This window comes from Lonchura striata, chromosome Z, assembly GCF_046129695.1.
Source record: "Lonchura striata isolate bLonStr1 chromosome Z, bLonStr1.mat, whole genome shotgun sequence".
Taxonomy (NCBI): Eukaryota; Metazoa; Chordata; class Aves; order Passeriformes; family Estrildidae; genus Lonchura; species Lonchura striata.
In genome coordinates, this window is record NC_134642.1 from 70,630,959 (window position 1) to 70,657,321 (window position 26,363).

The following is a 26,363-nucleotide window of genomic DNA, read 5'->3' on the forward strand; positions in this document are numbered from 1 at the left end:
TTTTTTTCCATTCTTGGAAATAAAGATGCTAATACAGAACAAACATGGAAGTGAGAGCTGGCTTATGTAATTATGTAACATTTATCACAATGCTGAGAAGAAACCTCCAATAAAGTATGTTTCAATTGTGAAAGCTGGAAGACAAAGAACAGGGCAATTTGCTCTTCTACCTGTAAGAAGATAGCTTGGTTTTTTTCCCCACACATCCCATGATATTCTAAATCCTTCACAGGGAGAGAAGAAGATGATAGGAGGAAATACTTGCTACTAACAATAGTTCACCAAGAGTTTCAAGAGCCAGAAATACTAACACAAAGTTATCCAGAAGTCACATTATTGATTTAAAAGTTTAAGGCACTTACAGAGAGCATGTGTATGTAAGTATGTTCATTTTTCATATGTTCCAACAATGCTAATAATGCCAATCTATTAAAGTAATGATTCTGTTATAAATATTAAATAACTTGCTAAAATACAGAACATAGACGCCTTAAAATATACTGATACTTTTGTAACTGTAATCATAATAGAGTGCCCATTTATATGACAAAATTTTTACTTAAAGTAGCATAAAAACTCTTGGTCTTGTCTTGCAACTCAGTAGAACTTAGGCTGAAGAAACAATTACAAAAGCAGAGCTCTAGAAAATGCAGTCTATAATGGTATGTCCTGGGATCAGAAAAACATTTAATGGCTTAGGCTGTAAAGAACCTTACAGATCACTACTTATTTCCAGACCCTCTGCAATGAGCAGGGACACCTCATACTAGGCCAGGTTGAGCAGAAATCCATCCAGCTTGTCCTTGGACATTTCCAGAATGCGGCATCCACAACTTCTCTGGACAGTTTCATCCAGTGTTTCTCTACCCTCACTATAGAGAATATCTTCCCTATACATAGTCTGATTCTAATCTTTTTGTTTTCATTGCCATTTTTCTTTAAGGTTTTATTGCACTTAAACCCCATTTAAGTGTGGAAAGGCTGCTGTAGGTGTCTCCACGGCCTTCTCTTCTCCAGGCTGAACAGCCCAATTCTCATAGCCTGTAACCATGGGAAAGCTGTTCCAGTCTCCTGACCATTTCTGTGGCACTCCTGTGGACCTGGCCAAGCAGGTTCATGCCTTTCCTGTACTGAGGACCCCAGATCTGGATATTCCAGGTGGGGTCTCACTAGAGTGGTTTAGAGAAGCAAATCCCTTCCCTCACCCTACTGGCCACGCTGCTTTGGATTTGGATTGCTGGGCTGCAAATCCACATTGTAGGTTTTACTTTGACTTTCCACCCACCAGCACTCCCAAGTCCTCCAAAGGGCTGTCCAAGCAGACATTGACCATCAGCTTCCTAGATGTGACCATTCAGACAATTTCTTAGCAACTTACAGTCCACCCATTTAATCCATATATTTTCAGTATGGGGAGAGGATTTTGTGGGGTACCATGTCAAAAACCTTAGAGAAGTCCAGCTAAAGGAAGTCCCTTCCTCTGTCCACTAATGTAGTAACTTCATCACAGAAGGTTTGTCCAGGCTGTTCTTTCCCTGGTGAAGAGGTGCTTATTGTCTCAAATCACCTCCCCATCTTCCAAGAGCCATAGTAGAATTTCTAGGAGGACTCTTTCTGTGAATTACTGTACTAATAGACAGGGTGCCTTTGTTTCCTCCAATATCACTGCCCATGTATAGCAGAAAAAATAACTTTGGTGCCAAGTTTCCTTACCAGATATCCCAAGGCCCAGAGTGTCTCTTGAGCTCATCCTTGAGCTACAGGTTGCAGCATCATCACTGCCCACATGGAAAAGCAATAGTGGAAAATAGTCTAAGGTACATACCAAGCCATGAAGTTTCCTTGGAATTGCTAGGAATTATGACATAGAAGAATGGCTGTAAAAATAGAAACTTTTTCCTTAGGAAGACTACAAACAAATGGTAAGTTTATGTACATGGGGATCCTTCAGCTGTAGGCTATCCAAAACCTAATTTGCTCTTTTATATTTAGCAAAAGTTCTCTTACCTTCACAATTCTTCTACTCTACGTCTCCTAGATACTGTTCCCTTTTACCTATTTTGAGTCTTTTCACTACCTCTTTCCAAAATTACTTTTCCTTCTAAAAGAACAAATCTATAGACTTTCCACACCATATTTCATGTCTGTGTTTTCTGTTCATATTAAAAACTCTCTGCAGGACAAACCATCCTTTCTCTGCTAGATATGTTTTATTGGTGTCTTGGTATTGCTGCAGCAAATTAGTTATCTAAAACAGGGGAGCATAGCAGTTTTGTCAAAAGAATCACGTTCTCTCAATTTACTCAGTTCCTGTGCTTGGTGGAATTTTAAATGTAAATAAATATTTAATTTTTGGCTTCCAAGTAAATATAGTGATAGGTGTGCTAGGGCAAAATACAGTTTTCTATGTGGCATAAATGAAACTGCATCAAAGTATAAGTTCTGCTTCCAAAGAGATTGTTTCTTTATAAGGTAATTTTTTTTCTTTTCTATAAGTCAGACTAGGGAGAAAAATACCCGCCTTTCTCTCTAGCAATCTTGAGGTAATCCTGCAATTCCATCATTTTTCTTAGAGATATTAATGAGATATTATCTCACAAATGGAAGAATTCATGAACATCAGCCTAAGTGAAGAAAAGGAAAAGATTTTGCACTGGGTTGTAATGGAAATTCTGAAAACAATAAGATATTAGATTTCCATATTTGATTTCAGCTGTACTGGGACAAGAAAGCCGTGATCTGCAGCACCGTTTACCTCCATTTACTGTCAACATACCTCCTCGGCAAGAGAGATTAGAGGTGGTCTGAAGTTAATTTTGTGACTAGGTGCAGAACTAAAGTGAAAATTTAGAAAAACAGTGCAAAGCAAAACAGCAGATATTCATTATGGAAATCAAACCATACTTCAGGACGGACAACTTCTTTTTCATCTTCCATGGCTTGTTTCGTAGTGTGGCAATCAGTTTCTTTTTTTCTTCTACCTCTTCTTTCAGCTTGGCCAACTCTTCCTCTGTAATTGGCTCCTCCTCAGATTCAGAATCAGAGCTTCAAACAAACGCAGGAACAAAAAACATCAGATAAGACAGAAGTTTTCATAGAAAAACGTACTTTGTTTTAATTTCTGATAAATTTGAGACTAGATTAATGCCTTCACACTTGCACAGAAGGGAGTACACACTTCATTTAGACTTGTTATTAATTTTAGTATGAAAGGCAAGCCTTCACAAAAGTGTAGAACTGCAGATGAACCAGCACTAAACTTTCAACATCACAGGGACAGTGAGCAGCACTCTTGGGGTAAAATCTGACAGTCATATATTTTTTCTCCAGCTGTAATCAGCCTCCTACCCAAACTCACTATGGTCAAGTTAGGATGCCATAACTGCAGCCATAAAGGAAAACTCCTTCACCTCAGTGTGTCACTGAGTAGAGAGAAGAGACACCACAACCTCAGCTAAAACAAATTTAAACACCAAATGACAGCCCGTGCACTAACCAAGGAAATAACATTTCATATATGGGAAAAAATTCAAAGCCACATTGCAAGAAGTGCTCAAGGAAAGGAGGTGCAATTGTAATGGCATCTCCAAGTATGTTGCGTCTGTGATCTGACTTTATTATCTATAGATCAGTTTACAATATCTTTGCAAAGAATTGCTGATTTAAACAGTATTCACTTTTCTAAACTCTGCATAGATACCCTTTTCTATGAGCAATCTTGCATCTCATATAATGGCATGTAGTAATTCATTAGCAACAGACATTTTTTCTTTTTATGCCAGGAAGATGATAAAGTGGAAATCAATAGACTCTTACTTTCTGCCCTAAAAAGCTGACAGTGACAACTACCACTAAGGGACCTCTTGGTGATAGCAGTTTGATGCATTTCTACCTGTCCTTGTTGTGCTTTCGTTTCTTTTGTTGATTTGCTTGCTTGTTTGTTTTTCTTATGAATGTTTAAAACTGTATTGCAGATTCGTTTGGGTTTTTTTAATGGTTTTCTTGATGGCTTGATTTGAGAAAAATTTATTCCGACTTTATCAAGCAAGCAATTTTCATACTCTTTTGCTCATACTTCACCTTTCTGAGAGTTTGATATCCAAGATCTTATCTGAGAGCTGAATTATTTGTCAGCTAATGTATAAGTTCTAGCTCCTGAATAATTTAAAAATTATAAAACTTTTTTTCTTCCAAAACACAGTTAGATAACACAGATCTTTTTAGATATCTAAATGGTATAAATGATGCAAGAGTTGCCCAGCAAGAATATTTCTAGGATTCAAAACAAATAAAATAAAAGCAAAATACTCTTTGAAACACAGAAAAAATACTAATTTCTTATTGATAATCTGCCTATAATCTTGATAAATTTTGCTTAATTATAGCAAAAGTTTAGGGGATGAGCTGAAAACTTTCAGACACACAGAAGTTAACAAAGCAAAGAAAGAAGCTTCCAGAGCTGTGGGTCACCCTGCTTTAAAGGTTAAAATGCTGTTTATTTTCATAGAGCCATAGAATCACAGAATGGTTTGGGCTGGAAGACACCTCAAAAATCATCTCTCTCCAACCCACTCTGCAAGTATGCCAGTATCATGAGATCAGGTTGCTCAGGATCCCATCTAGCCTGGCCTTGAACCCTCCACAGCTGTGGGGCATCAACAGCTTCTCTGAGCAACTTGATCCAGTTGTACACCACACTCTCAGAAAATAATTTCTTCCTAACATCTAATATAAACTTGTTCTCTTTCAGTTTAAAACCTTTGCCCCTTGTTCTGTCACTGTCTGGCCATATTACAAGTCCTTCTCCCTCCCTTTCATAATCAGCCTTAAGGCACTGGAAGGCCACAGAGAGATGTCCCTAGATCCTTCTCTTCTCTGGGCTGAACAGTTCCAATTCTTCTCTGCCTGTCCTGTAGGAGAGATGCTCCAACCCTCTGAGCATCATTGTGGCCCATACTGAATAGACTGTCATCTTAGAAAGTTTTACCCATCAGTCTTACCATGTTGGGCTTCACATGACAAAAACCAGTGTAACAGAAAACGTGAAGCTACAGAAACAAAAACTGCTACTGAGACCCACATCTATTTGTTGTTATGCCAGTATTGTGAAGAACAAGTTGAGGATGGCATGAAATGGATAAAGGTTAATTAAGTGATTTGAGCATAAAATTTTGAGGGAGAATGCAAAGAGTGTCATGTCTTCATGAAGAATAGAAGAATTAAAAGTGTGATTTGAGGGAGCTCAGAATCCATTGCAATCAGCTGTTTTGCATTTTGCAAAGCAAAGTGATGTGCCTGATATTAAACATTTCCTCTGACTGAAGATTGCTGAGTTATGCAAAGCTGGAATTTGCTGGTTTACAATGCTGCAGTGAGAGGGTGGGAAATATGAGGACTTTGTGCAGTGAGCTTACTGAGAAGAGGAAGCTTAGCTGAACACAAGAGGTCAAGGTCAGGCTAATATGGGCTTTGTGCCCTTTGCAAGCTATTGTTTTGTTTGTCTTTACAAACATGTCTCATCTTCCATTCTTCACTTTCCTTTGGAACCAGAAAATAATAAAAAATCCAAATTTCAGAGTTGCTTTAAGAAATCAGTATTTTCTAGCATGTTTGCATATGCAGACAAACTTAGTGGAGTAACAGCAGATCTTTTATACATCTGCATTGGTGGAACATCATTTTATTTAAGTCAGGATATCAAAATTATGTCTTCTGCAACCAGAAGTCTTAGCCTTTCATAAAAGGTTTTCATTCACACATTTGAAGGACAGAAGGGTTCATTGTGACCAGCAGGGCAACATAAAGCATTAAGTGTCAATAAATATCTTGACATAAAGACTCCATCCTCCTTGGCTCAAATTCAACACACATCTAAATCAGTAGAGCTCTTGAAATCAAATGCTTCTTCAAGTTACACACACAATGAATTTCTTCCTTCTATTAATCTGTCATTGGTTTTACAGCCTTATTATACGTCTCTATTTTGTTTTAATTTCATCTTCTCTTTATGGATGTAATCTACTTTTTTCGTGATTTCTATGAATAGCATTAAAAATTAAGATTAAAATGTCTTCTTTGAGCTGGGATATTACAGGATAAGACTGGTATGACTTTGAGAGTATAGCATGATAATTTATAAATTAGACTAAATTTTAAATATTTCTTTCTAGTTTTTTTTGTGTAAATTCTATTTATACACATTATCCACATAGCATTGTTTATCAGTTAACACTATTCTTAGAAAAAAGAAGCAGTGTCTTAATCTGTCATGTGCCTCCAGGCTTCACAGAAGTTTTATACTCTCGATCAAAAGTATAAACTGACTTAATAAAAATCAGTTTATTTACCCACAGATAGAGCTATGCAGTAGGAAGAATATGATCCCATTCCTATTTTTTTTCTCATGTGACTGCAAAGAGTTTCTAAAATCAGTCAGAAAAAATGAAACAAGGCAGTAAAGAACTAAACCAGTTTTTAACCCATGAACACCTCCAACCCCCACAAGGAGATTAAAAGAGCATTCATCATTGATATTTTGGAACTGATGATTATGAACAGTGTAGAGCAGGCCCTCCTCACACCCTCAATAACAGGCAACAATGAGCCTAATCAACAACCATTAAAGTCTAAGAACAGAAGATTTAAAACTCACCAAGAAAGAATTCCTTTCACCATGGCATTACCCTGCAAAACTCACTGCCACAAACTAACCAAAAAAAACAACTAAACCAGAAAATCAATGCAGAGTTCTAGGATTCCCTTATGTCCTTTATGTAGAATAAGTAGTTTATGAAGAGGTTTTCCTGATATAAATGAAAAATACAGAGGGGGAAGAGGGCAAATGCAGCAGATTCTACTGGCTTGTACTGTAATCTCACCAAAATGGGTCATGTTGCTAGAGTTTAGCCACCATGACAGTGGTAAATACAACATTATCTCTTTGTCAAATAGTTCCACTTTTCACTTAGGGAAATTTTCCTTGTGTTTTCTTTCTCAACTTCTGATTTCACTCTTTTCCTGCTATTTCATGCCAAAATACCTCAGCAATTAAAAAACTGTATTGGCAAGGTCTATGTTTAAACAGTGGAGAGAATTTGTTGTGATGGGTCCTCCCGGACTTGCTAGAGTGGCTGTATTTCTATACTGCCAACCCTGTTTTCCATTCTGAAGCTTTGCAAAACCTTTATCTCAATCACAGCCAAACTGATCAACAGCCTGCTATCCTTCATTCTTACATAATTTTGTTTTTTCTTTTGAAAATATTATAAAATATTATTATTCTACAATCTTTTCAGAAACTCCTGTGAGTCTAAAAATATAATACTCTTGAGTTATCTTTGAAAGTGTCATCAAATGTTGTTAGGCTTACTACTTTAAGATCAATGTCTTGTACAGGCAGCAATTCCAAGTCATTTAGCCCAAAATTATGTATTTGAATATTAAGAACTTTGAAAAACAATTAAAAACATTGTGTCCTTGTTCAATTTTCTATTTTAAGTGGCCTTTTCTAATTAACACTTAGTAAATGTTTACCATTAAGACAAAAAAAAAAGCAAAGGAATATAGTTTCACACAGTCAGGGCTGTTGCTCTGTGAGTACAGGAAACTGCACATAGGAGTATAATTGCCACCACCATGAAAAGCCAGCAGAAAGAAAGATTTTAGGCCTCTCATTCTCATTGGGAAGGGAAATGAAGGAGAAAGGTGTAGAAATGGAATCACAGACATTAATACAACAACATATCTTATTGAATTTTTTTCCTTTCCTTTTACTCCTACTGCGTTCTCTAGTACCCTGGGAACAAAAACAGCTGTAACAAGTGCTGAAATTAGGAATGGGAGTTTCTTTCCCTCTCCACTGAGATAGCTCCATTTGCTCCTTTATACACATCTCCCAGGGTTTGCTTCCTTTCAAAAGCACAAGAAGGGACAAGGAGCAAGGGAATGCTAAAATGGCAGAGAAATAGAAATGTTTTTCTGAAGGCCTCCCTGTCACTGGAGTCTTATAAAGATTCCAGGTTGCATTACATACTTTGAAAAGTGACATTTCAGAGGAAGTGAGTGGGAGACAGATTGTAAAATTCCATTTCACATTTTGGTTCTGGGTTCTTGAAATTTTATAACTGATCTTAAAAAGCTGGCTAAAACTGGCTGGGAAACAAGAATGTAATCTTCTGAGAAGCATCAAAATTTTAATTCTATACTGGAAATAAAACTTGGCTTTCTTGGAAGGTTATCTGCTTGGAGTTTGGGGAATTTTTGTTTTGTACAAATTAAAAAGCAAGACAGATCTCACATGTTATCACCTCCCTCTACCACTTTCTCTTCTCTGTCATTTTCACTCCCTTTCTCTAGAAAACAGCTCATAAACTTGAAATATAATTCTATATTATTTTCTGGAAAGTTTTCATTTCACTCAGCTACCATTTCTTCATTGCAGGACAAAGAATGTCTGTCCAGCTTTAATTCGACTGTCACAAGTAAGGGAGTCATACTGACTCATGGTATTTCACAGTTATAAGTGAAAACAGGTTTTGTATAAGATAACTATGGTTTTATTATAAGAAAAACAAACAAACAAACAATTACCCTGATCCTGATTTCTTTTTGTCTTTTTTCTTCTTGTTGGCCTTCTCTTTTTTCCCTTTTTTGTCAGACTTTTTGTCCCCTTTCTTCTCATTTTTACCTTTCCCACTTTTACCCCCTTTCTCGTCTTCATCTTCTTCATCATCTTCCTTGGATTTTTGATTTGCTTGATTCTTCCTGGCTTTTGCAGGCTCCATATCAGAATCACTGGCCTCATTTCCAGCTGCTCGTCCTCGTCTACGGTTTCTGTGCCTGCGATGTCCAGCTCTCCTTGTCCCATCTTCATCATCCTCATCCTCCTCATCACCATGCTTGTCTCTCCCTCTGGCATGTGCTCTTCTGGTTCTTGGTGTTGCTCTCTTCCTCCCTTTATCTGTGATTGATTAAAAAACATAAAAACACATGAGAAGAGGACATATCTTAGAAGGAGATTTTTCCTCCTTCATTCTTACCAATAACCAGAAAGCATCTGTGTCTGGCTTCAAAGTAATCCACTTTACTGACCTGTTCCTTTGGCAGTTTCTTCATTCTCAACTGCACTGCCTTCTTCATTATCATCACTGCCATCTGTCAAGTTAAAAAAAAAAGCCAGTGGATGTGAAGGGTGGATCAATCATTACAATTCAGGGATTTCAAGAAATTCTTGGCAATTACTGCTCTGTACCTCTTTACAACATTTTATGAATGCAGCCTTTTGGAACATGGCCAACAGTTTTCAAGAGTTAAGATGAAGACAGAAAAAACAGTTACACTTTCCTTCAGCATTCAAATAAATGTGCTTCAAGGGAAACTGGAAGAGCTCTTTCTTGTGGAAGTAATATACAGGAAAGGAGGATGCTAAAAGATCCCTAAAATTTGGAGAACAAGGATGAAAATGCTTCTCAGGCAATTCGTTGAGATTTTCTTAAACATGAGAGATAAATAACTTGCTGAGATTAAAAAAAAATACTAAAAGAATAATTTTCTGATTTGACTGTAGGGCATGAAGCTCCAGACCTGCAGCACAGCTGAAGAGTGCAGTTCCAGAAGAAAGAGCAGACCTACTCGCAGTTCCAACAACCAAATCTCTAAGCACAGGGACAAAACTTGATCCAGGTCAGTTGTATGTTCTACCACAAGTTCTAGTCTACCACTCTACCACATGAGATATTTTTAACATTGAAGGCTTCTATTTTTAGAAGATTGTAGTATTTCTCCCTAGAAACCACTTGCTTAGTTTTTCATTCTCAATAAGCTCAATGAGAGACAATGTCTGTGTTACCTATCAATAAGCAGAAAATTATGCACTACATTTGCCTGGTACTTTGAAACAGCCATCATGGATTTATAGAGAATAAAATAAATTATAAAAATACTCTCATATGTATTATATCCATTATAATATCTAATTAATATCTAATTAATTTGTTCTTTGAATATATTGGTATTAACATATCACTTAACTTGTAAGTAATCTGAAACTGCTTCTGAAACTGCTACTGATATTCCCTAGGAAAGTTTCTTCAGAAACAATACCTGAGCAGCCAAGTTCTAATGGGCCCTTTCAAGATATTTTTGAGCTTCCATGTGTGGCTAAACACTTTACACACTATGGTGGTATTTATAGAAATAGATGGTATTAGGAAATTAATAAGAAGACTAACAGAGATTACCATGAAATAGCAGAAGTAGCTAGTAGTCTTTCCACTCCTATATAACCTATATATTCCAGTTTCCCCTCTGGATAGCTGATAGTTGCTGATCCTTATAGTTGCATTTTTCAGGTAAGAAACTGCAGGTATCTTCCTTTTTCAATCATCTCTAGCATTTCTGATCTTTTTTTTTATATTCTTTCTTCACACATTCCCTGGTTGCCCAGATTCTTTTATAAATTTTACTAAGCCACTACCAATTCATTGAAAATTTATTCACAAATTTATTTATTTAGGGACTGCTGTGGCTAACTTCTTGACTTTGCCTAGCATCAAAGAAAAGGAGTAAAATGAAGAGCATGTCAGGCTGCAAACAAGAAGGAATCCAGGGTCTTTTTTCACTATGTGCAGTAACAACCAAAGTGTTATTAACCAGAATTTAACTGGCATATTAAAACTGAGTCTAACTTCCCTACACAAAACATCTAATTGTAATTAAAACTTTCTATCACTTCTACAGTGTCTGCACCATAATTTTTAAGATTATGTGGAATTATTGTCATTCGATATCATCATCGGAATGTGACAATAAATGCTCCTTTGTTCAGCCTGGACGCATGCCTTCTGGTGCTGACAGTAACAGGATCTCCTTTGATAAAGAGCATTGTGCTGCTATTGAAAGATTGCAAAGGTGCAGACAAACACCTCTAAAAAGATACTTCACATGCAGCAGTAGGGCACGGCCTCTTATCAAACCAAATGCTGTGGTTGTTCTCCCATGGCCAAACAGAAATTCCCAGAAAAGCACTTTATTGGTTAGAGATTGGCCTTAGTGCAGCCTTATGAGCCCATACAACAAGCTAACAAATAGAAGTTTATCATATATACTGAAACATGCATCAGTGAAGTCTACCAAGACTGAGTTGACAATATATTGACACAACAATGACAGTGACAAGGGATTGTGAAACACAGAGACTTATACAAGGTAGAAGATAGCTGCTGGAATCTGTTTAATTCTTGTAGCATAAGAAAAGTATATTCACTACGCTGAAAATTTCAGATAAAAATCTAAGGTAATTTACAAATTTCAGACTGCTCAAAAACAACATTGAAAACACTGCTATGGGTGACTGACTGTATCTGAATATTAAGTTATATTAATGGGGTTTTTCATCTGAATTATCAGGAACATGAGTGATAAAGAACATTTTTTTAAAAAGTAAGGGAAAAGCCTAAAATCAAACAGAAATATATATTGCCATAGAACAAACCTAGAAAGCATGTCCAGTGATTACACGGAGCTATCAGCTAGAAATAGGTATTATAGACATCTCCAGCAAGCACTAGTGCATCTTCAAAATTTATGTCTGCAAAGATTTAAAATTGTATCTACAAACTGAACTTCATATGGAGATAAAGTGTGCTAATATGAAGACTGTCAGAGGTGTACCCTTCTCACTCTGGTATATCTACAGAATAAGAGACCTCTTCCAGGTCATAGGTGCACACAGAGAGCATTTCGCTGAAGCTCAAGGTAGAACTAAAAGTTATTGATTGTGACAGTGGTGATAGCAGTTGGTGCTGTTTAGAAGAGAAAAAAATCCCTGAGGAGAGGGAATGGAAGAGTTTTGTCACCCCTGAGAACTATAAATTACATATATGTAAACTACACATTATATGTAAATTCCACATTGCAGCTACCCCTGGCAACTTGTATTTCAGACAAGCTGTATTAATAACTTTTTGTGTCTGATTTTTTTTCTCTTATTATTGAAAGGTCAGTGTTAACAGCTGGATGGGTATTTGAGTAAGAGAAAACTGAACATTATCATTACCATTATTATTATTATTATTATTATTATTATTATTATTATCATCATCATCATCATCATCATCATCATCATCAAACTATTTAAGGTCATAAACTCTATTATACTTTTCAAAGAGGAAAGGAACAGGCTAGGCAGCTCATAATGCAGCAATTCAGGTGCTTGTGCAAAAGCCTGTCTCAACAAATTGCCAGAGAAGCATTTCAACAATGTTCAAACACAGATAACACTTTGTGATGACACTATATATAAATGCAGTTTAGAACTTAATTTAAATGTTCTGCTGTAAACTGCAACATAGACAAACAGTAGAGTTCCTTTCTCAGGCATTGTACTGGCATCCTACAGAGACCCAAAATGTATTTTTTGTGCTTTGGTTTGCTAAATTGTAGTATTCATTGCAGGAAAAAAAAATCCTCACTATAGGAGAAATTCATGTACTAGTCTTGGGAATTTTTAAACAGATCATATGATCCCACTTATCAAATGTTCAGTGAATCCTCCTGTAAAAACAACAACGCATCACAAAAGCATTCTCTAGAATTACCAATTTTTCCAGAAAAGGGTTGATAGAATCCCTTATCTTCACAGTGTTAATATTCATAGGGCTAATAGCAGCCTCTGACTCAGCTAACTTGAGTTAGTCTGACCCAGAGCAAAAGCTCAATTGCTACACCTTCCAGGATACATCATCTTGTCCTAATGACAGTATATGCATACATATGCAAATGCATATGTATCATTAAGTATATTCAAAGATATAGTCTATAACTCATTTTAGTCTAGGAAATCTAATCATGTTCTCATTTTTTTTCCAAGTAGTTTAAGGGAAACTTTCTCATCTTTCTAGATTAAGGGCAGTGATAGTGTAATTTAAGTAAGCTATCATTTTACCCGAAGTCTTATTTAGACTATAGCCATAAATAGGACTACAAGACTTAAAGAAGGTGTCCTGAATATGGGCTCAGACCAACCTGCAAGTCACAGACACAAGGCAGTATATCAGACAGCTCAGGGAGAGGGCTCCAAATACTGACATGTTGGCTTCTGAGGAAACTAAGTGCAGGAAAAAAAAAAAGCATAACAACATAGTCTTTGTTCTATCAGGTGCCTGTTTAGCAGATGATAAGAATAATTTTACCCTGAATTTGATTTCCCAAGTTGTTTTTACACATTGTATCAGAAGCTATTACCCAGATTTCCTGCTTTGGATTTTTTTAAACTGATTCTACACTGACATATTTTTATGGACCTTCCACCATGAGAGGGATAATAATTCTTGAAACTAACTCATAGAACATGGCTCATTCTTGTATATCTGTGCTCCCACTACTACTGTGTAAAGCTGACCACTGCTAAGCAATTCTGCATTTTGATACTAAAAAATATTCAGTGGGATGCAAAGTAACCTGCATATCAAATTTATGTCTGATTTTTTGTATGTGTTATGAAAATAAATGTCTACTTAATTAATTGTCAAGCCAGTGTGAAATGGATCATCTGCCAACAGAGTCTTGTAAGCAACTACTGTGTTTTCCTCTGCACTAGACCATGTTCTTTAAGTGCTGGAAAGACATCAGCCTAGGTAGATAATAAACTAAGCGTTCAACAAGAGGAAATGTCAGAAACGCAAGATTGTATTAGACAATAAATGCCTGGAAAGTACTAGTCAAAAAAGGATAGTGTTATATAATGTACAGTTCTATATATTTACATACATTTTCATATTATTCTTTCTAATCATGGATATATGAAAGTATCTCACAACACTCCCATAACAATAAATATAACTGGAAGTAACACCTGTGAAATACACCAGAAATAATATATCAAGATATCACAGAAAGTCTATTGGAAAAGTGAATTAGTGAAGGCTTCAACATGCAAGATTTGTGACCTTAACGCTAGAGACCCCATGCTCTTATTCTCTTTCCAGACTTTGGGAAGAACACTTTGGTTCACCTTGGGCACAAAAGAAGAGAGCTGGAAACACAGAAACCTCAAGTAAAAATTATTTGAGAAACTTCAAATAAAAATGTATAGAGCAACCATAACACTCAGTATTTCAGACCATGCTTTAGTTTTCCTCTGTTTTTCCCAGTAAGCATCACAAATTTTATTTTTAATGAACAAACTTAAAAATCACACAACTCAAAAAATGTATCCTGACCAGCAGTAGCTATGAATTGATAAAGTAAAATAATAATTATTATTATTCAGTTACACACAAACTGAAAAATAAGATAATATATTGCTTATTTTTTCCATCTAAATTGTCAATATCATAAATACCCAAGTAGATAGAATATTTATGCTTCAGTGTCATAAGGACACCAGGGTCTTGGAAGACTTACTAGTCTTAATGTACAATTCTGTGGCCTGCAGACCTATATGCCTGAATTGTTTCCAGAAGCTGTCTCTGGGGCAGTGGGTTTTCCCTCTCTGCAGTAAAGAAAATTTGCCCATTTAATATTTGAAGTGTTTGAAATCAATATTTGAAAAGTACAGCTGGAGACCACAGGGAGCAAATTAAATTCATTAAATTCACATCCATAAATAGCTAATTTTTTGTCCATTGGTAAGAAAAAAATACTGGTTTTCTACTTTATCTACCTTTCTCTGAAAGGTCAGAGACTGAGCTCACATAGATCATGTTGATACTGTGGCTAGCATGGGATACATCATCTGATTGCTCTCTCCTCTTTCTTTGCAGTTTCCTTCTGAGCTGTACTTATACATGGCAAGGCTTGATAGATATCTCTCAGTCTGAGGGTCAGGACTTCTAGGCTAATCCTCCCCTCAGGGATAAATAAGTTGTTTATTGAATTATTTCAGTGGAAGAGTTCTAAAATCTGATATTAGTGTTACAAGGCTTACAAAAGGTCAAGGGGGAAGACAGTTCAATGGGAAGATCCTCTGTTATTTTACCCCCTTCAGGGAAATGGGTGAAAGTTTCCAGGCCTCTGTACCTTACTCCATCCCTGTGGATACAGCTGCATTCTCCTACCTTATCCAAGGCTAGAGAGCTGACCAGCTTGAAGGGCACATTGGTTACTATAATAAAACAACAGGGCACAACACTTACACTTGGTCTTCATCACTCAATGGGGTAGCAGTGAGCAATTTTCCATTTTTGTTGCAGGCTTTACTGCAAGAATTAGGATCAGAGTAGTAAGTGTTCAGTGCACCTTGAGAAGTCTGAGACTGCACTAAACCATACTAACCTAGCCTTTTCCAGTTCTGAAATGGGATTTATTTAGCTCATTGTCATCCACTAATAATGCTGTTAAAATGGGAAGAAGATGTGATAATATGGAGAAAAGAGTTTATATTCAAGTTAAAAATGAAGGGTTCTTATTGGATATGAAGTAAATTGTATTTTTTACTATATCATGAGAAGAAAGGTCTTTTAAGGTTGATAACTAGAGCTGACCAGGTCCCCACATATTCTTTTTACTACGTTTAGAGAGTAATAGGCACTTTCCAGCTACTCCCTTTTAAAAATACACTCTGAAGATTTTTGACCTAGGTTGTCTTTTCCTGTATAAGATGCCAAGAACAATGAATTCACATTCATGAACTCATCATAATGAACCATATCTCTCCTACTATCTTATACTTGACAGTGGCCATGCTGTGAAACAAAAAGAACCACCAAATCACCAAATCTCTGCTTTCACTAGAGATAAAGATATCAAAAAGCAAAAATGCATTACTTGAAACTGTTACAAGAATATTCCTCTGGACTGTCAGCAGTGATGATACAAAACCTCCTGTAAAGAAACTGGAAATAGATTGGATCAATATTCCTGAACTCTGTGCTATATAACTCCAGCCCCTGGACTTTTTAAATTAAAAGTGGATTGACAACTACTACATTTCTGGAAATGCCTCATAGTTACTTGTAATGGAGGTTCAGCTTTTCATAATTTCTGAAATAATAATGTAGTCCTAAGCTTACTCATATGATCTCATCACCAAATACACACATAGTTGTCATTAAGATTGTTAGGTTTTACTGTAAATTATATATACAAGATAAATTTTCATTGGAAAAAAAAAGAGGTGTCAAAGAGTGATCATGATTCAGCAACACAAATATTTTCTTCTCCACGTAAAAAGCGTGCAGTATTGGCTTGCCATGGGAATGATATCCGTAATTCAAATGAATGATAAAGTCACTGAATCACAATACAAGTCAATTCAGTCAGGTATTTTTGAGTAAAAGGCTGATATTTATGGCAAACTTAGAACCTTTTTAGTAATAGAATTTGTTCATTATAAATGCTTATAAAAATGAGTATGTTCCATGGTCATGCTTATAATGTTTCTTATGGAGATAAAAATTCTTTTGTAGCTATTAAGTATTTTTCCTATGCTACATTAATTTCTGTGATTCTCTTGTGTTAAAATTCCTTCCATTAGCCTATACTGCTTGAAAATTAAATTGGTCAGTAAAGGATGTTGTAGAAAAAAAATTGAGGTGGAGCAAAATAAGAGGCGCTCAGACAACAAAAGGAAAGCATATAAGATGGACTTTTAAAATGAACTGGTTTTTTTATTCTGTCAAAATGCTCAGCAGCCCCTTCTGATGCTTTTATTGAAGTTGAACATATTTTAATAATATCGAGTGTTACAGTTATGGATTAAAACTCTAGGAAGCTCTGTTATTAGTGTTAGCCCTGGTACTTAGCAAGACCTAAAAAATAAGGTCCCTGGCAATTTCCTCCCATGCTGAAGACAAGAAGCATCATGCTTGTTGGATACAATGGAGATCTTTGCTTTAGAAAGAGTAGCACTGCTCATGAGAACTGAGAGCAGTTCCCATATTAGACTTCCTTTGCACATTGCCAGAATAAGCCATTAGGCATTATTATCCTACAAAAAGCATTTCTTAGATCCAGAACAGTATAGTGTTAGTATAGAAATACTGTTAATCTTACTATGAAGAATATTCGACATTTCATAATAAATATTGAAAGCAGTAAGAAAAAGAGGCATTTTTTGTGCACCTTACAGAAGACACAAAATAATGCTGTTTTCTTAGTCTTTCATACAAACAACATAAAAGTGTAAGACAAGTAACAGGGCTGTTGTCACAATCTTTTGATTTACTAATCAGTGGAAAGCCACACTACCATGCTACAACATCTTCCAAACAAAACATATTGTGACTACCAGGAATTTACATTAAAAAAGAAGTAGAAGAAAACAGAATTTTCACACTGCTGAGCTACATGCAGAAAATTAATATGTGCCGAAGTTACATAGTTATATTTGTAATTACCATTTCCTTCTGTTGATTTTTCCTGTTTAGTCATCGTGATATTTCACAGGGCTGCTGCAGGTGCTGGATATGCAGGAGAGTGTCTGAAGTCTGAGTGGCTCAAGATGAAGCATACCACAATATCATCCTGCTTGCCATTGAACGGGTGTCGCTGGTGAAGTTTCAGTCACTGAAATATAAGAAGATACTAATTTCGTAAGTGATAAATCTTTCATGAATGTTTAGTTTACTATTTAGGTTTGACATGCTAGGATAAAAACAATCAAATAAGTTATTCACCTTCTTTATTCTTATTGCTGAAGAAACTTTTCTGCAATGAATTTACCTGTGACAAACACTAATGTTTAAGTGCTGAAGTGCCTTAAGGAGGAGGTGTGCCTTGAGGAAAGAGGCTGCACAGTGTCCACATGAATATGCTCTCATGCTGTATTCAGATATACTGTTCTGCACGTGGAAAAAATTACATAGATTATTTTTCTGTCACAAAAGTCAGATTTTACCAAAGACATAGTTAAATTGCATATCTTTAATAGAACAGCCTAACACTGATTTAAAAAATCTTAGCAAAATCAGATAGATTCTGACTTATCTGGTGGTTTGCATTTGCAGTCCTCGCAGTTCTGTTAGGACTCTTGCTTTTGCCTTTATATCTAGATATTACATCCTGAGTGTACCACTTTTATGCAGATTGGCCTTTGATCTAAATTAACAGTGAAAGAAAGCCAAAATATAGTTTACAAGACAAGTCAGGTTTGGAAGTAAAAATCCAAAAGAATATGTTACAAATAAAACAACACAAAATACAATTCTTGCATTAAGTATTTGTATTTAACTAGATAATTCCATCATAATTCTTTATCTGAAATTCTTTCAGTTTGACCCAGCTGAAAAAGAGTGTAAGCATCTGCAGAACAGCCTCCTTCTCAGATGCTCCTGAGTGGTGTCTGGATCCTCTTACACACAGGACCATGAAAGCCATTTTTTTTTCTTTGGAGCTGTCATTCAGATATCTGAAGGAAGTTTATTTGGAAGTTAATCCAGTGAGGCTGACTACCTTACCTTTTCATTTTCCTTTAGCATGGAGCTGCATGGGCTTTTTGTTTTGTTTTGAAACATTGCTATTTCTCTTAGAGTTTTAACATCATGTGTTTGAAATATTCCCCATGAGATGAAGCCTGCCTTTACAATTGTAAGATTCCTTGTGCTATAAAACTTTTTTTCTGAACTAGTTTTTTTCCCTTTTGTTGCATTCTTATATTAGTCATTTCATAATATCCTAGATCCTGTGTTTTTATATACTTGGGAAAGACTTCTAATACAAAACAGGAATTCAAATCATCTCTGAATATCCCTAGTTAGACTATGTTTCCAGTATTCAGAAGTAATAATCATATTCTAAAAATTCAGTTGGTAGATTTCTATACTTCTTTAATAATAGAAAGAAGAATATCTTGGGAAGAATGATGAGCATGGATTTGCAAGTACTTGCAAAAAGAAGTAGTCAAAAAAATTCTAACACAGTATTTTGTAGCTGCAGTCAAAATGGGACCAGAGCTCTCCTCCTATAAGTCTTCTTCAGAATTTAAAATTAAATACCTCACTTACATCTATTAGCTGCATTGAAAAATATTTTAGTGGATATATGAAAAGAAAAGGGGAAAAAATTAATGCTGACTTATTAATCTTACCCTAAAAAAACCACAAAACAGAAAAATCAGAGATGAAAAAGCAGTATTTAAAAATATACATCAATAAAAGATTTAAACATGCAGTCTGATGTTGTCTGAGGGTGAATATTAGCTATGATGTACATGAATTGTGTATATTTTGCTTGTTTCTTAAGGTCCCCTGACTCAGTCAGAAACCAGATTTCATTAAGTACTTTTATGTACAGTATAACAGTACAACTTGTTAGCATTACCAGTCTAGTTTGTAGTTTATATTTGTGTCTGTAGAGTTAAATGTTACTTTAAGTTCCTCTACTTGCTGCTCTCATCAGTGTGTCACTGTGGGGCTGTGGTGCAGACTGGATCACTAATCAAAGCAAATAATCAGTTTCTTAAGTCAGCTTAGCTCAGTGACCCCATCCACAGCACAGTCCACAAACAATTGTATTAGCACAAGAAGAAGCAGTCACATTTTGACATGATGTGGGAAAGGGCAGCCAGGGTCAGGAGACAGGAGACAGGAAGAGGCTGCAAACCTTTGAAGAGAGACTTGTCACTAGAACTAACATAGCAAGGAGATACGTGCTAGATTTCCTTTTACCCTGGGAGTTTGAATACTAATCAGAGATTAAGAGCAAACCATTTTCATTTACACTAGGTTTCTCTTTACAGCACACAAGGCTTGTAAGACAAAAAACCAAACCAAACCAAAGTAAATCAAACCCAACCAAACCAAACCAAACCAAACCAAACCAAACCTAACCAAACCAAATAAACAAACTAAAACCCAAGCAAGCAACCCCAAACCACTTTAATTTAGCTCTATACAATAGCAATGAAATCAGAAGAATACAGAATTCTATTAATAAATAAAAATATATTCAAATTGTCCCAGTGCAGACAGGTTTAGAGAACTGGCCTTAGTCCTGATGGAGTTTGTTGAACACTGTGAAAGTTTCCATTGCTGGCAATCATGTCACATTTTTCAAATCTCCATCTCTTTATCAGAGACGCTATATATTCCAAGAGCTGAAGCATGCATAGTAGGAAAAAGCTGAGGATGGCAATACACGATTATCTCTATCTTTGCTGAAGACCCATAATGAAGAAGAACTGGAAAGTACTGGTCTGCATATCTTTCTGCACACTGCTGAAGTGATAGCCATCTGCCAAACAGATAAATCCAGCCAGGGAAAAGAGCAATGATGCCAAATAATGAAGACTTAACCATGTTTTGTATAAACACTTATGCCTCAGTAAATCTGCATGAGTCAGTTTTGCTTGTAAACAGCCTTTACGTTACAGTGCCACATCTATGCACAAAGAACCACTGTAATTTCCTTCTTCACACTTCTACATAGCTGCTGAAAACCCTTTCTACAACCATGAAATGCAGTGAATGTTGATTTTTACTTGTTTCAAGGTGAATATTTCCTCTGTTTCTAAACTTAATGCAAAATATAGGGCAGTTGATTATTTTTTTACAGACTTTGCTGAAGATCACTTTTTTCAGGATGAGATTTTAAAATGACATTTTGTTTAGAGGCATGCGAAGTGTGTATTCTGCCTGTCTAAGGGTATTATAAAATCAGGGAGTTCTGGAAGTAGATTCAAAAACTGTCTAAAGGCATGACACTGTCGCCATGCTGGCAGAAAAGACTTTTTCATCCTAATGTATTAGTTAATATCAATCTTTCCCTAAGTCTGCATTCAAATGACTCAGATGAGTCTGAACAGCAGTAACTGGTAAGTCTGTTCCTACTACCCTCATTATCCAACATCTTTTCTCCGCTGAGTGGATGATTTTGCCAATCAGTCTGGGAGCAGCAGGAGACTGCAGCAGGAAGTGGCTGAGGTGGGATGGGGGTCAAAACTTCCCCTAGGGGCACCAGCCTGCTGCAGTGCTATCAGAGCAGGGAGGTGACACTGGCACTGGGGGGACCCTGGTAAGGGGGAAAGGCACCATCAGAAGACAAATCAGATTGATTAATTTCATGCCATAAACTTCCAAAATCTGACTTGCATTCTTTTCAACTATTAATTCCCAAGTCAAGGAGTTCAGCTGCTGAGCATTGATTAAGGAATGCCATAAACAGAAACACAAGGAACATTGTTCTGATGTCTCTCTGGTATTGACTGAGAAAAGAGTTACAGCTTAAATGTACTTGTAGAAAGAGCTTTATTTGTGTAGAGATCTCTGCGCCCCTTGTGGAAAGGAAATCTAACAACTAAGTTAGAAAAAACTACAGGGAATGCCAACACACTGATAATTACTATTTCTAAAGCCACTTGTAATTTCTCTGACATTTCTGAAATATTGTATTTCAAGTTTTTCTAAAAAACGAGGATTTAAACTAAAAGTACAGTAGGATGTAATCTTCATTAGATTCTCATGGTAGACAAAAGAATTGGCTTGAAAGAAAAAATATCAAAAGCCTCACAAAGAAGCAATTTTAAAAAATTCTAATCGATTGATATGAATGAAGATATTTGGGTGGTATGATTTAGTGGTCTTGGTGAGTGAATCTATATATATATATATATATCCTCTAATGATAATATTACTTAGAATTAAATAATTCTACTCAGAATCATATTCTTGTCTTTCCTCTAGCCAAAATTAATGGCTGAATGAATAGTCATTAATAGACTTGCTTCCTTTATTAATATCCACCAGCACACAATAGAGCAGAGACTGATTGTGTGAGTGCTTGTAGCACCTGCCATGCTGACAAATGGATGCACTGCTCAAATAATTGCATTTACTACTTAGTTGTGGCTGCAACACGTGGCGGAACTCCCGATTTATTTCTATTACTGGAAAAATACAGCCGTGCTCAAATCTGGGATACACAAACTGAGGGTTGAAATATATGCTTAAAACCATAAAATTACATTCTTCTAAAAATCAAAGCTATAAAGTTAAGTATTCTTGAAAGAATTATTTGTAAAATAAAAGATCATTTGAGAAAAAAAAACACCATTAAATGTAATACACACCAATAAATGTAAATTCACTAAAACCTGTCTAAAAGTTACTATGATTTGGACAAAATTCAGATCATCAGCTAATATTCTAAAAATCTTACAGAAAACTACGCCATTATGATATGCTAGTGAGATTTCTTCACATAAGCTTTGGAATTTGCTAGAAGGCAAAGGCAACTTTGCAAGACTTTTTTCAGAATACCCTTGTCTTTTTGTGTCTTAACAAAAAAACTTTGTGTGATAATTTAGCAGCACAAGATTCTTGGGGAAAAAACACCACCTCATATTCCTGAGAACAAAGATCTCCATCACTACAGGGGCAAAATGCTTCAATCAACATTTTAAATCTATGGTGCTCCTGGTACTCCAAGCCCTGGCTCAGCCTTCTAATTGTCCCCAAGAGGAGGTGAGACAGCTAAGTATAAGCCATGGAAAGAACTTTCTTTTCTTCCTCAAGTTTCTTAATGTCTCAGAGGTTTCAGTATCCATATTCTGTGGCTAACATGCCATGTTTCACAGTCCTGGCCTCAGCCAAATTCTCAGAAAAAATTTTACAATTCTGTTAGCACACACTTGTTTTCATCATGTGATGCAACACTTACTCATTAATTGAAGTTTTACACACACACATGTTCATGTCTGTCAAATTATATTAATTGACTTAATGGTCCTCATTTATGCAGAAGTGGATAAAATTATTAGTTTTTTATTTCCATCACTCTTCAGCTATACATACATATATAAATACATACATACATATATATACAACAGAGAGTCAGACAGTTTGTTAGATTACAGTTTGTTAGATTACAGTTTGCTAGGAAAAAACTCCAATGGAAAGGCACTGGAGTAGCAGGGCAACATTGGTGGGGACACTAGTGGGGACCTGCAGGGCTCCATCCTTGGCCCTATGCTCTTCAAGATCTTCATTAACAACTTGGATGCAGGACTGAAAGGAATATTTGCAGATGGCACTTAATTAGAAGGACTGTCAACTCCTTCAAGGGCAGAAAGACCTTGACAAATAAGAGAGCTGAGCAATCACCAACAATGTGAAGTTTAACAAATGCTGGATTCTGCACCTGGGAAAGGCAATGCTGGCTGTACACAGAGACTGGGGAGTGAGAGGCTGGAGACCAGTGCTGCAGAAGGGGACCTGGAGTCCTGGTCACTGACATGAACCAGCAGTGCTCTGGCAGCCAGGAGGGCCAAGCGTGTCCTGGGGGCATCAGGCACAGCATGTCCAGCCTGGGGTGGCCTCACCTCAAGTGCTGAGGGCAGTTTTGGGCACCACAGCATAAAACAGACATTGAGCAGCTGGAGAGTATCCAAAGGAGGGCAGTGAGAATGGTGAAGGGTCTGGAAGGGAAACCATGTAAGGAGTGGCTGAGGTCCCTCAGTCTCTTGTCTGGGGCAGAAGAGACTGAAGGGAGACCTCATAGTGTTCTTCAGCATCCTCACGAGGGGAAGCAGAAGCGCAGGCACTGATTTCTGCACTCTTGTGACCTGTGAGAGGACTCAAAACAACATGGAACTGTGTCAAGGGGAAGTTTAGGTTGGATGTCAGGAAAAATATTTTTCCTCAGAGGGCTGCTGAGCACTGAAACAAGCTCCCCAGGTAAGTGGTCACAGCACCAAGCCTTCAAGGAGTGTTTGGGAAATTATATTAGGCCCACAACGTGATTCTTATGATGTCCTGTGCAGGAGTTGGACTAAATTATCTGGATGGACTTCTTCCAGCTGAATTTATTCTGTGATTCTGTCTTTCTATGACCTTTCCTGTGGCTCTGCAGTTTCAGCTATGAGCAGATGGCAACACATGCAAACCAGCTGGACCTTAATGCATGGGCTCCCCTTACAGCAAAACCAGCATCAAACATCAAAGGAAAATCATGGTCTCCTTACTTAGGAGAGCAGTAATGAGTGGTCCACTCAACAGATGTTTTGCCTAAAAGAAGCAAAAGAGAGAGCATGAAATTAAACTGCATTAATCTTGCATCATGTCAGTTATGTCTGTTCTTCCAATGACCTGTTACATCTAAATTAATCAACTGTTTGGATGGTAGAGATAAAATACCATTCTTGGTCAATCTGTCAGTGATATAAACAATGCACTCTTTTGTTTGATTGTATGGAAATAACTTCAAAGTGACACCCAGACAGCAGATAAATATAGGAGAAAAATGTTCTGGAAAGAGTTCACTTTTGGTATGACATGCAAACCTTACATTTTAGCTGGTGTTTCTAATAATAAATCGATGCTTACATGCACAAATTGTATCACTCCACAAAGTGTAGAAAAACTACAGAAGAAAGAAAGATCTATATGCTTTATTCCATCTCTTCTTCTGTCCAGGAGAAAAAAAGTAGAAACTTAATTCTATCTCCATATATTCCAAAGGCACATGAATCAAAAACCTAAATGTGGCTGTAAAACTTAAACACCTGCAAATAATTTTGTGAATTCATCACTACAGGAACAACATATACCAACAGAGAAGACAGACGTATCTACAGAGACTGGTGGACATGTGTAAATAAATATTTTCACATATACTGACCTTGCTATTCAGCTGTCCCCTCTTTTTAAATAAAGTGTAGTTTTCCTCTAATGATCAGTCCCATCCTTACTATTGCATTTGAAGATTTTTCTTTAAGTCTATAAATATATATAAGGAAAATGCAGGAGAAGGTAGGACTGGCTTTTGGGGCAGTCCTAGAAAAAGGACGTCATTAGCAAAAGCAAAACCTGGTGAGATGAATCCTGCAACTGGGGCGCCTTGCTGGAGGGTTACAGCTCCCTTCAGGATGCATAGGAAGGGCAGGTAAGGTGAAAGGATAGCATTTTATGGATGGTCTGGAATATATGGCTCTTGCAGCTGAAGGTAACACTGTGGAGACCCTTTATGTAAGAACGAAAGGGAAAGAAAACAAAGAGAACACAGGAAGAGCAGATTTCAGGGTGCAGGAGCTACTTAGTAAGGTCTTCTAATGATCTGCTTTTGAATTTACTTGGGTCCATGAAGGTTGGTTGCTTTTCTGTCAACTCTTATGAGCAACAATTTCACAGAAGCAGGCAATTTCCAAGTGTCAGAAGTCAAGCTATCAGGGCAGAACACCACCTTGGCTAAGCAGTGATTTGCTTCCAGAATTTAGGCAGAAAATTAAGGTGCACAGACATTGGAAACAGGGACAGGCAACACAGGGCAACTATAGGAATGCTTGTTCCCTGTTGTACAGAGAAATTTTGTTTCTCCTGCATGCAAAGACCAATTGGAGTTCAGGTTCTTAGCACTGTGAAGGACAAAAAAAAGGGTTTTACAAGTATTTGAAAAGCCAAAGGCCGATCAGACATAACACTGGTTCATTGCTTGACAAGTTTGGTCATAAATAGTGATGCAGATAAAACAGAAAGATTAAAGCCTTTTTCAGCTCTTGTCTTCAGCACCAGTGGTGGGCCCAGGTGGCCCCAGAGTCCAGCGTTGGAAGGCCATGACTGGGGGCAAAATACACTCTCTATCAATTCCACACTTGTTCAAAACTTGCTTCCTCACATAAATCACTCCAAGGGGGTACATTCCAGGGTACTGAGAGAGCTGGCTGATATCATCACATGATTTCTCTCCATTATTTTCAATGTCTTGGGAGTCTGGAGATGTCTTGGTGGACTGGAAACTAGCCTTGCCCAAGTTTTCAAGAAGGGAAAGAAGGAAGGCCAGAAATTACAGGCCTGTCAGTCTCGCAGTGCCTGCTGAATTTATGGAGAAGATTAATCTTTGAGCTACTGAAAAACACTTGAGAAGCAACAAAATCATTGGTCACAGCCAGCACAGGTTAACAAAGGGAATGTGCTGCTTAACTACATTAATTTCCTTTTACTTCCTTAGTAGTTGACTAAAGGAAGCCAGGAAATGTGTGTGTTTTTTAATATTAGTAATCTCTCACAGTTATCCTTACTGATAAATTGGCCAGCACACAACTGGACAAGTCAATGATGCTTTGGATGAGCAATTGTCTGATGGGTTGGGCTCAAAGGATTTTATTAATTGGGGTTAGAACAGGTTGTCATTTAGGGACAGTGCTCTTAAATATCTGGACACAGGAATCAAATGGAAATTCATTTAATGATTTTGCCTACCATATTAAACTGGGAGTAACTGTTAACTCCTCTGCGGGTAGAGAGTTTAAGAGAGAGATCTGGATGGGCTAGAGAGCTGAACAATCATAAACCATATGAAATGTAAAAAGAGCAAGTGCTAGATTCTGCATCTAAGACAGAAAATTCCTGGGTGTATGTACAAACTAGGGGATAAGAGTCAGGGAAGCAGCCCAACAAAAAGAGCCTTGGCAATTTGGATTGGTGGCAAATTGA

The 26,363-nt window shown here is 36.9% G+C and overlaps 1 protein-coding gene across 1 annotated transcript in view; it reads right to left on the reverse strand.

Moving 5' to 3' along the window:
- Positions 1-17,429, reverse strand: part of TMC1 (transmembrane channel like 1) — a 55,522-nt gene extending 38,093 nt beyond the window's left edge. Inside the window, exons 1-4 of the mRNA XM_077790012.1 lie at positions 17,337-17,429; positions 9,091-9,153; positions 8,590-8,959; positions 2,905-3,045 (exon numbers count right to left, since the gene is read on the reverse strand). Coding sequence (XP_077646138.1) covers positions 2,905-3,045; positions 8,590-8,959; positions 9,091-9,153; positions 17,337-17,370 — 608 coding nt within the window. The 5' untranslated portion in view covers positions 17,371-17,429. The remainder of the gene's footprint in view (positions 1-2,904; positions 3,046-8,589; positions 8,960-9,090; positions 9,154-17,336) is intronic.
- Between the last annotated feature and the right edge of the window lie 8,934 nt (positions 17,430-26,363).